General features: G+C 38.2%; 1 protein-coding gene across 1 annotated transcript in view; it reads left to right on the top strand.

Moving 5' to 3' along the window:
• The window catches only part of EFCAB6 (EF-hand calcium binding domain 6), a 110,023-nt gene that overhangs the window by 29,158 nt on the left and 66,903 nt on the right, over positions 1–13,962 (top strand). The window contains 4 exon segments of the mRNA XM_080391614.1: positions 3,140–3,198; positions 4,850–5,025; positions 7,692–7,743; positions 10,510–10,575. Of these exon segments, the coding sequence (XP_080247740.1) occupies positions 3,140–3,198; positions 4,850–5,025; positions 7,692–7,743; positions 10,510–10,575 (353 nt within the window).

A 13,962-nucleotide genomic window follows, 5' to 3' on the forward strand; every position in this document is an offset into this window, starting at 1 on the left:
TGCATTTAACAAGGTATTTTCTTCATCACATATGTACACATATGATATTTTGGCATTAGTTTTTTTCATGAGTGTGAGGCTAACTGCTAATATTTTAAAAATTTCTTTTTGTTTAAAAAAAAGCATTTAAACTTACCTTTGCTGAAGAAAGCCAGTAATGAATGACTTGTATTTTGCAGGCTAAAGAGCATTAGCTTCATCATTTCTACTACTAAAAATTTAGTGCTTCATGAAGAGGATTATTAAAAAAAAATCCATCCTGGTCTAGAAAAGTGAAGTCATCAGTCCAGAACTCTGAATTAGGTTTATCCTCTTTCTGACAAAAAATATTGCCTTGAGTGGTAGGAATTATTTCTGAACCAATTTTGAATAGGTGGCCTGGTGTTCTAAGGCCCTGGATACCACTAGTTCACATTGGTTTCAGTAGGATCAGATAAAGCTGAACTATTTTGAAATCATGAAGACAGAATATCTAGTATTTTAATAATACTTTTTCTTCTCACTATTTTACATGACCATGGTCTGATTATATAGAGTTTTGTAAGTTTGTGCAGTACTATCAAAGATTGTTTTGAAACCATTACTAGAAGTAAATATAACTACCAAATACAGAGTTTTTCCCTGTGTGGGGTACTGAAATTGTGGAGAAATAATATTAATTAAGGCTTCTCCTCCTTCCTAGTAGTGCTGTACCTAGCATTGTGCATGATTAACCCCCTTAAATAACCCATCTAGTTAATGGGGCTGGGGACACAACCTCCCCACTCATTCTGCCATAGGATGCCTCAGACATTCAGAGTTTGCTTGTAGGGTGTTCCTTCAGCCTTACCTTGCTCACAGTGTCTTGAATTCACCTCTTGCCTTCTGATCCCCAATTTCATCTCTTTCACCCTCCCACTTTGAGAAGTGTAGCCTTGTCCACATAAAGTAGTTATAAAAGATTACTGCTTAACATGGGTCTAAAAATAGATTTTACAATCATCTAGATAAATTAGGGGTAAACCTCTCTGGTTCATTTCTGAGGTGCAAAACTGAGTGATATTTGTTTAATAAATATTAGTACCCAACCAAAACGAATTTGAAATAGGGTAGTTCTAAATGGAATTGAGCACTCACACAAATGATTTTCAAAAGCTTAAGTAATAAAAAGTATAGCTTTATTTAAAAAAGAAGGAAAAATCTGTGTCCAGCAGGCCACTGAGTGGGCAGAGGGAACAGTGGAATGCATGCCCTAAGCAGAGAATAGTCACACTTTGTACAGAACAGCATTTTGTTTCCTGTGTAGCTCCACTGGAACAACCTTTGAGTTTGGTGCACATACTCTTTGTGCATAAAGTTCACGTGGCATGTGCAGGACAACCCAGGGATCAGGCCCAGCCAGCATGGGTTTATGAAAGACAGGTTCTGCTTGGCTAACCTGAGCTTCTATGACAAGATGACCTGCCTAGTGGATGAGGGAAAAGCTGTGGATGTTGTTTACCTAGACCTTAGTAAAGCCTTTGACGCCACCTCCCACAGCATTCTTCTGGAGAAACTGGCTGCTCATGGCTGGGACAGGTGTACTCTGTGCTGGGTAAAAAGCTGGCTGGGCGACTGGGCCCGAAGAGCAGTGGTGAATGGAGTTACATCCAGCTGGCAGCAGTCGCAAGTGGTGTTCCCAGGGCTCAGTATTGGGGCCAGCCTTGTTTCATGTCTATTGACGATCTGGTTGAGGGGATCAAGTGCACCTTCAGTAAGTCTGCAGGTGACACCAAGCTGGGCAGGAGTGTTCATCTGCTTGAGTGTAGGAAGGCTCTGAAGAGGGATCTGGACAGGCTGGATTGATGGGCCAGGGCCATTTGTATGAGGTTTAACAAGGAGAAATGCCTGCTTTGGCACTTGAGTCACAACAACCCCACACAATGCTACAGGCTTGGAAGAGCAGCTGGAAAGATGCCTGACAGAATAGGACCTGGGTTGATGGCTGGCTGAACATGAGCCAGCAGAAGGCAAATAGCATCCTGGCTTGTATCAGAAATAGTGTGGGCAGCAGGACTAGAGAAGTGATTGTCCCCCTGTACTGGGCACAGACGAAGCTGCACCTCAAATACTGTGTTCAGTTTTGGGCCCCTCACTACAAGAAAGACACTGAGATGCTGGAGCGTGTCCAAGGGCAACAAAGCTGGTGAAGGGTCTGGAGCACAAGTCCTATGAGGAGCAGGTGAGGAAACTGGGGCTGTTTAGTCTGGAGAGGAGGAGGCTCAGGGGGGACCTTATTGCTCTCTACAGTTCCCTGAAAGGAGGTTGTAGGCAGGTGGGGGTAGGTCTTTTCTCCCAGATAATGAGCAACAGGACAAGAAAAAATGGGCTCAAGCTGCACCAGGGGAGTTATAGATTGTATATTAGGAAAAATTTCTTCACGGAAAGGGTGGCCAAACATTGGAACAGGCTGCCCAGGGAGGTGGTGGAATCGCCATCCCTGGAGGTGTTTAAAAAAGTTGTGCTTGGCAACATGGTTTAGTGGTGGACTTGGCAATGCTGGGTTAATGGTTGGACCTGATGATCTTAAAGGTTTTTTCCAACGTAAATGATTCTGTAATTCTATGGGACACTGAGACAGGAGTATGTGAAGGAAAGGGAAAAGATAAGAGCCTTTTCAAGGTCAATAGGAATGTTTATTATCAAAGGCCTGTAAGGACACTGTCTTCCAGTTCCTGAAAATACATTTTTGGTAATGGATAATTCTGAAAACATACTGACAAAGAGAGGCAGTTAGTTTCTAGTAGCACCTTCTGATATTAAATGTAGCAAAGTTAAATGGTAAGTTTCTAAGTTATGTATATTATGTTTTAAAAGATACATGAAACAAAAAGCTACTACAACAAATTCACAGATTAGTTAGTGTCATTTTGAATTACTGATCGGCTTTGAAATACAAGGATATACAAGAAAGTTATATTTCAGGTTTGGTTTAGCCTGTTTGTACATAAAGATTTGTCCAGTTATCAAAAACGGTCTTTAAGAGTTGTAGATGGCATTGTTTCTTTGAAGCTGACAAAGATGTGGACTTTGCTGGATCAGTTTTCTTAACAGCACTAATCTGCCAGAAAGTAAAAGAGAAGGAATAAAAGCTGAAAAAACTTTTTCCCGTCTTCACCAGCTGAGCATGTTGTGGCAGAGTGCAGTCTGGATAGCACTGAGAGGGCATTTCAAGAAAAGGTAAGGGAGTGCCATTAATACTTTGAAATACTTTGACAGGTGGAAAAGCTGACCCAGGCATCACAGGAAAAAAACCCAAACTGCCAAGCTTTGAGGCCAGTTAATTATATCAACTTCTTTGATGAACAGATTCCATGCACAGGGTTTCTTGTTTGCTTTTACAGCTGGTTAGCAGAAGCAGCAGTTCTGTTTTATTTTGTGTGTTGCAGTCTTGCTTATTAGCTTCACAGCATTAGAAATGTGTGTATTAGAACTCCAGATTCCTTAGGCTAAAACAAAATGAGAGCCCATCGAAGCTTGATGGCTAAGGTATTTCATAATGTGAATTGCTAGATCACTCTGTCAGATCAAAGTAAGTGATGACTTACACTGAGTAATGACTAGTTGTCATTGTATGAAAATTGTTTTCTGACCTGCATGGAGTAAATTATTAGTGGATAGGTGCTACTGCAGAAACACTTTTTTTTGTATGTGATGGCAAGCTTAGAACAGAGAGTGGAGCTGGAATAGACGATGACAAATGAACTCTCCACATGCCCTTAAATGCGATCTTAACTGAAGAGGGCTGGGGAGCATGATGGTGGAACATAACTGTGTTCCACCTGCTTTATGGGAAGGTAAAAAGAAAAATCTCCAAAACTCACTCTTGTGCCTTCATGTCACGAAAATCCCGACTGTCTAAGAAAACAGGAGCTGATTCTGTGCATCAAGACTGCATATTCTACTACAAACTCAATTACACAGGCCTGTAACTGTGCTTTCTCAGCCTTGAAAAGACAAGAGAGGACGGACAAACAGGGCTACAGGGACATTCAACATCTTGATCCTTTTTCATCTTGTATATCTTTGATATGGAGGTCAAGGCCTGGACTGGAAGCACAGTACAGCTCACCTTACAAGTCCTCACAGTCCTTGGTGTTTATTTTGGGCTTTCTAAAATCTCTCTATACATTATCTTTACACTGTGATTTTGGCAGTTTTGAATGAACAATAATCAGCTTAGAAGCAGATGGGGTACTTGTCAAAAAATGGCAGGGGGAGAAAAGCCTCAGGGATGCTTGCAGTATTCAACAACCCAGTGTGAGCTAACATTTCAGAAAAACAAACCAGTCTTCCTATTGTTTCATAAGCCTTATCAAAATCTGCAGTAAGTCAACTTTCAGGCATTTTACAAGTCCCATAAGCAAAACCACATCCACATAGCTCCTTTGCAACAACCAATGAATTAAAAAAACCCGAAGAAATGTGATAAGTTTATACAACAGCTATATTAACTATTCCGTCTTCTAACATTTTCCAGTATTCATTGTGCTAACAACCCATTTTAATAAAGGAAACTTTAATACTAGGTTATGCCATGAATGGTTTTAAAGTTACATTAAGACAGGTGTTATGAAGCAGACTGATCCACCAAGTATTTTTAGCTCTGAATTTTGAGGAGAGTTATTATTTGAGAAACTTGTCTGACTTGTCATTTGAGAGTGTGTGATTGGGAATACTGTTTTGTAGTGAGCTTATTAATTAAACATCTGACGGTCAGAGCATGCCAGGGTAACCTATTTGATCAGTTCACAGAGAAGAACATTTGAAAAGGTCTTGTAAAAAATGTATTATTGTTCTAAAAGCTTCATGAACTTGATTTTTCTGAACAAAACACTATAAATTGTGTTCATTACAGCTGTGTTCAGCCTATCAGGACATTGAAAAAGCCTTCAGAGCAATTGATGTCAGTCAGAGTGGATTTGTGTCTTTGGATTACTTGAAGTCAGTCATAAATGGCTTTATATTTCCTTTGCTGAATGAAACTTTTCAAGAGCTAATGAATAGGTAAGAATCATACTATTTTCTTAGGGGACATTTTTTAGAGCTGCTGCCTTATAGCTTTATTATTGCTTTTTGTCACTACCATCATTAATTCATCTTACTTGTGCCTGTGTTGCAGTATGCATGGCACTGATATAGCTGGGTATAAACCCAAGTTTTTTTGCAGTAAGGCATATAGGCTTAATGGAGTAGAAGCTTTAAGTTACTGCTTTCTTACTTCTATTTGCTCACAAAATTGTATTTAATTGCCTAAATGGAGCATTACTGTCTTGCATTCAAATGACTAGTGATGTGGGATGGTGTGAATTTGCTGGAAGAGCAGCTTCATGACTGTTAGCACCATATTCGCATGGTGACAGCATGACTATACAAGCCTCTCCATTTTAAATATGCTGGTGTGGCAAGGAAAAGAAAGGAAGAAGTGAAACTAGAGTGGATGAATGAGCTAATGTTGAACACTTTCACTCTGCACTGCTCATTGTCAGTCACTGAAAAAGAAAACTGAAGGGATACTTCAGTGCTGCATAATAAAGCAATTTCATACCTGGAAATCTGAATTTAAACTAAAATAAGGCAAAAATCTTTTGAAATTAGGTTTTGACATTGTAAATATTTTTATTAAAAGTGCTGTGAAGGTTGAGAAATCATGCCAGCTACTGGATTCAAGTCAATGTACTATTTTACTTTAACCAGGCAACTTTGTATCTTATGACCAAAACTGAAATCATCTTTTGGGCAGTATAGTGTACAGAAGATAAATGGATAAAAAAAATTTTCCAGCCCAGCCTCAAGGATCTCAGCAGAGTTTAAGCTACAGGACATTTTCCAAAATACAATTTCCTGGACATGACCACTTCAGCATACGCTAACTATCTTCCTGAACTCATATTTCCTTTTTAAAGCCAAAATATCATAGGAATGGATGTTTTCTGTGGCTTTTGGTTAAATCTAGACCAAGATCTTTTATGATTAATCTTCTGTACTCAGAAACCAAAAACTGTGAGAAGAAAACTGCCAGGATATACTTTATACTTGCTGGCAACAGTGCCAAGGGCATATGGCCAGTCAAAAAGAAAGAAAGAACAACTTAACTCTTACACAGCATTTTTACTCCAAAACATTGCTTAAGCTTATAACAACAGGACAAGTCACCCAAATCATACTGTGTGAGGAGGTCAGTAACCAGACTATGCAACAGCTTAATGATTCCACAATTTATAGTTTATCCGTTTAAATTGTTGGAATAATAGAATCATCCATGTAAATAATCAGTTGAGTTATTTCTTTCTTTATATGCACCAGTTAGCTGTAAAGACCTCAGTGCAGATAGATGTTTTACAGCAGCAGGTGCTGTATGAGAATGTCATCTGCAGTAACCATATTGCTTTGTGCATTCAGCAGATAAATCTGATTTGCTTCTAGTCATTCACAGTGTGATATAACAATGATCAACTATTACTTTGTCAAAAAATTGCTATTATAGTTTTTTTTCAATTAATGTCACTTGCTAGTTTAAATCTTAAAGTAAATCTTGCTCTTAAGAGCAGTTGCATAATGGAGAGATTTCTGCATGTATTCTTCCACTGGAGCTTTCTCTAGCATTTGAAAAATATAGTGACATTTTAATGATGCTGTAAACAGAAATGTTCAAGCCTATGTATGCCATATCTCTTAGGTGATATTTCTCAGACAATGTAATTCAAAAGCTCCACCAGGTGAATGGAACAACAGCAAAAGTTCCTCATATTCATCTAATTCTAATAATGAAGTAACTTCATTGCAACTGATAATAAATTTAGTAGTAATTGATGGGCAAGCAACGTGATTTCAAGGTTTTTAAGATTCTATTTAAATAATCTGACATGAGATGTGCCAAGGAGCTGTTTATAAGAAATAATACATGACAGCATTTTATGATTGTTAGAGGTATTTAAATCTCATGGGGTCCTGATATAAAATTCAGGGCCCATTGAAGTCGATGCAGTTTTGCCTTAGACTTCAGCTAGGATTTCATCCTTGACTGGTTTAGGACCAGATTACCCACACACTTATCTCTCAGTATATGTCCCCACTGCAGCAAGATCAAATACATCAGAGGCAGACCATTGAGGTGTACTTCATTCAAAGGACATCACTCATCTGAGTCCTGAATTCCCTGAATTCCTTCTACTCTTGAAAATTCTTTCACTTAGAAGTAAAACATCATGAACTTGAGGTTATATAAAGAATTTCATAAACTGAAGGATTTAATTTCACAGTATTTCAGCATTCCCATGTAAGAAATATTTGGGTTATGTTTTGGAGCTTTGCTGTGGATTGTGTCCCTTCACAAGTGGAGGGGTATGAGTGAAGTGTTCTTGTCGATGGTTGGGAGCAAATCATACATGACTAATGTGAAGGCTTTGCCAATGGAGGGTCTAAATTCTAAGATTTTTCTGGTGGCTGCTGGGATTTCTAATTGGTGACTTTTTTTGTGATATGAGGTGAATCATTGTGCTCACTTGGTCAGGACTTGGGTGAACACAGTATCAGTTAAAAAAACCACAAGGACAGTTCAGCAGCAGAAGTAGTTTTAAACTTTTTGTGTTACCCTCATGCTTTAGGTTCTTTAATTTATGATTTGTATAAAAGTCTCAGTGCTAAGGCACTGATGGTTAAAAATTTCTCAGTGGGTATTTTCTAAAGTATCACTATGAGGTGATAATCACACAGTTTTACCAGGTATCTATGTTGTTACACTCTAATCAGTCAATTCTTTTGGAGGTATATTCCTTTGTACTTGGACATAACCATAAGCATACTTCTGAAAAGCCATGCAGAATTTATTTTTATTACTTTAATAAATTAGCTGGCCTACTATATTAGATTAAAAGATGGATTACCACTCACAAAAGATGTGCATTTTTTTCTGGCTCTACTGTGGAATGATCTTTCTATGCTTCAGTTATTCAACCTATAGCATCTAGATATTGTACTTACTGCCCTTCTAGCACAGCTTGAAATCTGAGGGCCAATATTATAACTATAAAGAGGGATTGTTTTAAAAGTAAAATACAGAAGTCCTTCCTCAGCTTTTATTCCCAATGATTCAGCTTTGTCTAGATAGGGCTTTATTCAATTTGATCCACAAAACTTAATGCTGGGGAGCTCCTCCCTGGCCCCCATGAGGGCCTGATTCATCCCTTTCCATGATGAAACCTGCAGAAGGGACATGCTGTGTTGGCCAGCCGCAGGCAGAAATGGAAGAACTCCACAATCCTTCACCCATCTGCAGAACGGGAGAAAACCACTGCACCTTGTGGACCGATCAATGTCACCACAAATCATAGCTAGTAATGCCAGACCTTCGCACACCCGTATTAGTATTTCTTCCTAAGTTCCCTTCCGCTTCCAGGATTTTGGAAATTGTCGCTGCTGAAGTCTGAGAGGCAATTGTAGAGCTTCTGAGCGAGGAGGTGGATGTGGAGAGGTCTGTTGCTCCGATTGATGCAGCTTTGGCTGGTTGCTCATTTTCAGCGCAGAATTGCTCTCTACAGTGTGATTTGAGTGATTTAGTAGACCATAGATATTTGAGTGTGAAGGGATCTCAGTTGGGGGCTCAAAATAACAGTTGTTATCTTGGCCTTAATTTTAAAGATCATCTGTTATTTCGTACTGTTTGTTTCATATTCATTTATCCAAGACAATAATCAGATATGAAATATCTATCCTTCCCACAGCTTTTTTTAATAACCCATTCCTCAATAGTATTGTTGGCAAAGCCCTTTCCTGCAGGGAATGAAATGGTGAAATGTGAATGCCAGCACTGCCTCTGTCTTCATTTACCTTGAGTCTTTGGTGCTTGGCCCTTCCCAGCCCTTCTTCTGGGCTCTGGTGCAATTGTGCTGCTGGTGCCGCAGGAGATGCTCAGCCCTTGAGCCACTGAGCTGTGGTGCTACTCTCAGCCAGGACCACTGTAAAAAATCAGGTTCCCTCCTCACCCGTGCTGTCAGGTTGTAGTCAACCAAAGTCTGAATGCTGTGGTTCTTGTAACTTTTGGTTTTTAGCTTTGTCGGCGGAGCTTAAGGAGCTGCTGGATAGTCTGAAAACGAGGGGTTTTTTTTGTAAAAGATCCAGGTGACTACATTTGGTAAATTTTCAGCCTTGTCCTGTGCATCCTGGGTTAGTAAATGCTCTAAACACCATCTACCACCATTTTAAGGAGCGATAGGAGTTTTAAAAGCTTTTCTGAGATGACTACAGTAGCGAGTCAGCACGTTTCTGATAATATGTGAGGATGTAATTGCCTGCAAAGCACCCTCTGAAGTAGGAGTGTATTTAGCCATGCTCATTGGAGCTTTCTGCTGTACCGTTGAACCTGGATAGGAGATATGCCAATGGTCTGGGGAGTCATGGGATTAGGTCCTTATTGATTTTAAAGTAATTATTCATGGAATATGATACTGGTGAATCCCTGAATTTTTAATGTAGTTTAACATTTCCAGTACTTTTGAAGTTTTCAAATATGGATACAATGAACATCATAACATTTAAAAAACCAACATACTATTCCCCTTAGTTAGTTTCTCTACTGTTATGTGTAAATAATGAGAAGGGATGCATTAAATACTATCTTATTCTAGACATCTGTAATGTGAATGTCTACGCCTGAACTGCTCCTCCCAGACTCCATTTTATAGTCACTGGAGAGAAACAACAGGCAGGATTCATCTAATCAGTTTTAGATGTCTACTTTAGGATGAGATGAATCCTGTCCTGAAAGTGCCTGTTTCTCCCCAATGACTATAAAGGGAACTTAGAGTGACTCGTTCAGGTGCAGGCATGTACATTTGGTTAGATAAATTCTCACTTGGGGTCTAGTTCTTCCACAGCTAGACATTTGGAATTGAGAAAACAAGTTGGCTCAGTTTATGTATTTAGTAACAAATAAAATCTATGCAAGCTTACTGTAATTATGAATGTTGCACACATTGATGTTATAACAATGATGTGATGTTCTAATTCAAAATTCTTCTTGGAGTGTGGAGTGTTTTTATAAGAAAACCTTTTAAAATTGTTTTGTTTTTTAAAAATCAAGTTTGGAGTGAAAGCCACAGGTAAAATTGCTTGGTAACAATTTTAGAAAAAATCTGGGATGCTGGGAGCACCTTTGAAAACATGTAGACAATTCTTAGAAGAAAAAAAACAAACATAAGCGAGTAGGAAGTTAATTTTTTATGTGAGTAACCTGTGGTATATGTAATTAACGAAAGTGTATCCACTCAATGGTCAGTCTTGTTTAAACTCAGTTAAAAAAAATCTTTTGGCAATGGTTTGTCTCATATTTTGAATCCTATCAAACCCTGATTCTTAATGAGGTGATTTATTCTTTCTGCTCTGAGAAGAAAATAGCGAGCAAGAGGCTGAGACATGAAAGTGTTGCAAAGGTTGTCTTTTTCCCTCTTGCAGAGTAAATCCAGCTAGAGATGAAGTGACACTGTTCTTTAGAAGCTGCACAGAAACATCCAAGATGCTTATCCCTCTTTAAAGCAGGCATTCCTTATGCTTGATGAAGTTAGAGCAATTATTTTTAGGTGTTGTCTTGGTTAATTACTCTTACAGCTAAACATTTGTGTCTCATATCTGCTTCAAAGTAATCTGGTGGTTGCCAGTCTTTGTTTTCTGTTACAGCAGCACACGGAGTCTGTTTTTCAAGTTTCTTTAACATAGATATGTGCAACTGGGGACTAAATAATCTGTAACAACCTCTCTGATAAACAAAAATTATTGGCCTCCTACAATTTCACTGGAAATCATATTGGCCAGTTCTTTAATCATCCCTGTGGCTGCCTTTGAACCTCTGCTAGCTTTTCTGTATATTTCATGAAATGTTATGACAGAAATGAGAATTGGTGCTTTCATAGAAGTTACACTGATACCAACAAAAAAATAATATATATAACTTCTCAGCTAAGTGTTCCCCTGCTTCTAAATCCAAGGATTGCCTTGTGCTTAACATCATACTGGCATTTTATTTATGCTTCGATTATATATTATGACCTGCAAATCTTTAAGAGTAACTGCTCCTTATAATTAAGATTCCTCTTCTATTCTGGCATATTTTCTCCATTTCTCATTGTAGGACTTCATTAAAAAGCTTATTTTTGTGCTTATTCTTCCCAGTCATATTGTATCAGTTATTTGTTCTCTTCATCATTTTACCATTCCGTTTGTCTTTGTTATCTGTGGTCATCTAATGTTTTAAAGTTTTGTGGGTTTTTTTTCCAGGTTATTTGTACATATGTGCATGTGCCTGTGTATATATATGCATATATATATATAGAGAGAGAGAGAGCTGTGTATATACGTGTGTGCATAAAAAGGATGTATAGCACAGGGTGAAAAATCAGCCCCAGCAAGACCTTGTTAGCAACAGACCTACTGGAGAATGGGTTATTACCTACAATTCTATTTGAATATTTCTGTTATCTGGCTCTGTTATCTATCACACTTGTTTGATGTCTGCCATTTGCATCCATAGTGTTCTCATTTCTTAGTCAAAATGGCATGCCACTGGTCATAAGTAAGGTATACTATTGCCTCGGGCCGCGGGCTGCCCCAGGACGGCAGTGCAGGCAGGGCCCTAATGCCTATTTTGCCTGTGCCAGAGTGCTGGACAGCCCTGTTGGCTGCTGCCTCCACGAGAAGGATCCAGATGTGTTAGTGTGCTGTTGTTGACATCCCTATGGTGACTGGTACCATTGGTTATGTCAGTGTTGGGTATTATATTCTGATTATAGAGGTTCATTATCCAGGTTCATCTCCGAACCTGGCTCTGCATTCCCTCTCCCCACTCTTCCTCCTGCTCAGGGCTGTCTCTAGGCTCAAGTGGATCACCTCCTCTCGTCTACCGGTCGAACATGAAGTGTGGTAGCTCCCAGAAAAGCTGATTTCCTTATTGGTAGGACAAAATGCCATACCTACAGGCTTTGACATTTAATGAAGAAGGAATGCTATGAAAAATGTTCAGTCTCATGATATCAACACAAGAAAAATATTCTTGGATGTCTTATTTCCTTTTCACACTGATATCTGCATCATAATATTTAGCAAATACTATTCTGCTCAGCTGCTGTATGTGATAGTTCAACAGAGCAGTGATCTCACCAGTGAGCTCATTATTAATGTCTAAACATGTGAATCTGTAACATTCCTAAATAGTTATGTAACTGTGTGAGTGAGTTTTCAGCTATTGTGAAAAATCCATGTAAAACAGGTAAGACATTTCCTCATGTCTTAGAGTTAACAAAAGTAAGTTTCTTGCTCTTTTTTTTTTTTCAGGAGATAGAAATAGATTTGAACTTGAATGTCTTCTGTTCCAGGACTTAAATACATTCATGTTCTTATCTAAAAGTTTTTAATAGGTTCATGCAGCATGCTTCTGATTCTTCATCACATCACTGCTCAGCCCACAACCAGCTGCCTGCTCCCTTTTTCTTCCAACTGATGTTTTTTTTCTGAATTGTTCTCAATGCGTTGGACTCTAAAACGCTACTGGTCCCTAGTTGTTAATCTATATCCTGAAAACAAAATCCAACCAAGTAGCAGTGCTTTCTAATGTACAAGCTAGAAATATAATGTTCCCTGAAACTATACCACAAATTTGACTTTAAAATGTTGTATCAGATTGATGTTTTATAAAAGGATGAGTGAAGCACCCTTTGATGTTCTTTTGTGTGTCCTCAGTATTTTGTGATTTACTTTTAAAACTTGGATCCTAGAAAAAAACCAGTTATACAAGTGCTTCAACACCAAAGAATTAAAAAGAAAACATCTCTAGCCTCCTAGAATGTTTTCAGTTTCTCCATATATTCTGAAACACAGAAACAAAAAGACATTACAAATAATGTGTGAAATATTCAGTATAAATTAGTTGAATTTTTTAAAAAAATAATTATATATGTATGTTATTTTTATACATTCCACTATATGGAGTGCATTGTGTGATAGTTCTTGTTCTTGATCACAGGCAGTGTCCCAGTCACCTAGAGCATTGGCATTTGTGTCATTTGAAGATGTGACATTGTATTTTTTATGACTTTCAGAGTCATATTGTTGCATCTCCTGCAAATTTAGAATCGCAGTATCAAGTTGTAATCTTTCACCTGCATTATTTATTTTCTTTTATTTTAGTCTCTTTTAAAAGGAGATAGTTCACTTCAGGGCAACGAAATCAAGGAGTATTGAAAAGTTTTCTAAATCAAATTATTAAATGCATCAGATTCATAAGAGAAACTAAACCGTTTTCTCTCCTGTTCTGAAACATGGCATCAGGTAAACTTTAGAGTGTTCCCAGCATTATTAAATGTTTAAAGGAACATAGTGGGTTTACTATTATATCTTAATACTACAGAACATGAATACCTATTTAACATTACATGTTGAAGGAGACCAATCGGTTGTGTTTGACATTTAAATTAAAGATAGCCATTAATATGTGCAGGATAAAGCTACACCTTAATCTGAGATACAGCATTTTGGAGAAGGGAAGCGTGTACATCCAAATACACTGCTTAGCAATGAATACAAATCCCCATGGTCCCTGGGCACACAGGAGAAATTACAGAGAAGGTGAATCTCATTTGATGAAGGGATAAGATCAGTGTGATAGATACAGTTAATGAGAATCAGAACTATGTAGTAATGATTATAAGCTTGTATTATATAATATAAACAGCGCGCGCTATCGTGTATTTGTAAAAGGTTTGTGTTTGCAGTTTGTCATCTGGCAGGTAGCTGTAACTCGGGTGTTACACTGACAACTTGAGCCTACTGTTGCATAGTTCACTCCAGTTTCAAAAGTACCTTCATCTGACTTTTTGTAGACTTTGGATTGCCTTTCTGTGTTTAGCTCTGGAGTATGATCTTTTGATAAGAACTGTCTGCCCTTACCAGTTCTGT

Source organism: Falco punctatus, assembly GCF_963210335.1.
Source record: "Falco punctatus genome assembly, chromosome: 6".
Lineage (NCBI taxonomy): Eukaryota > Metazoa > Chordata > Aves > Falconiformes > Falconidae > Falco > Falco punctatus.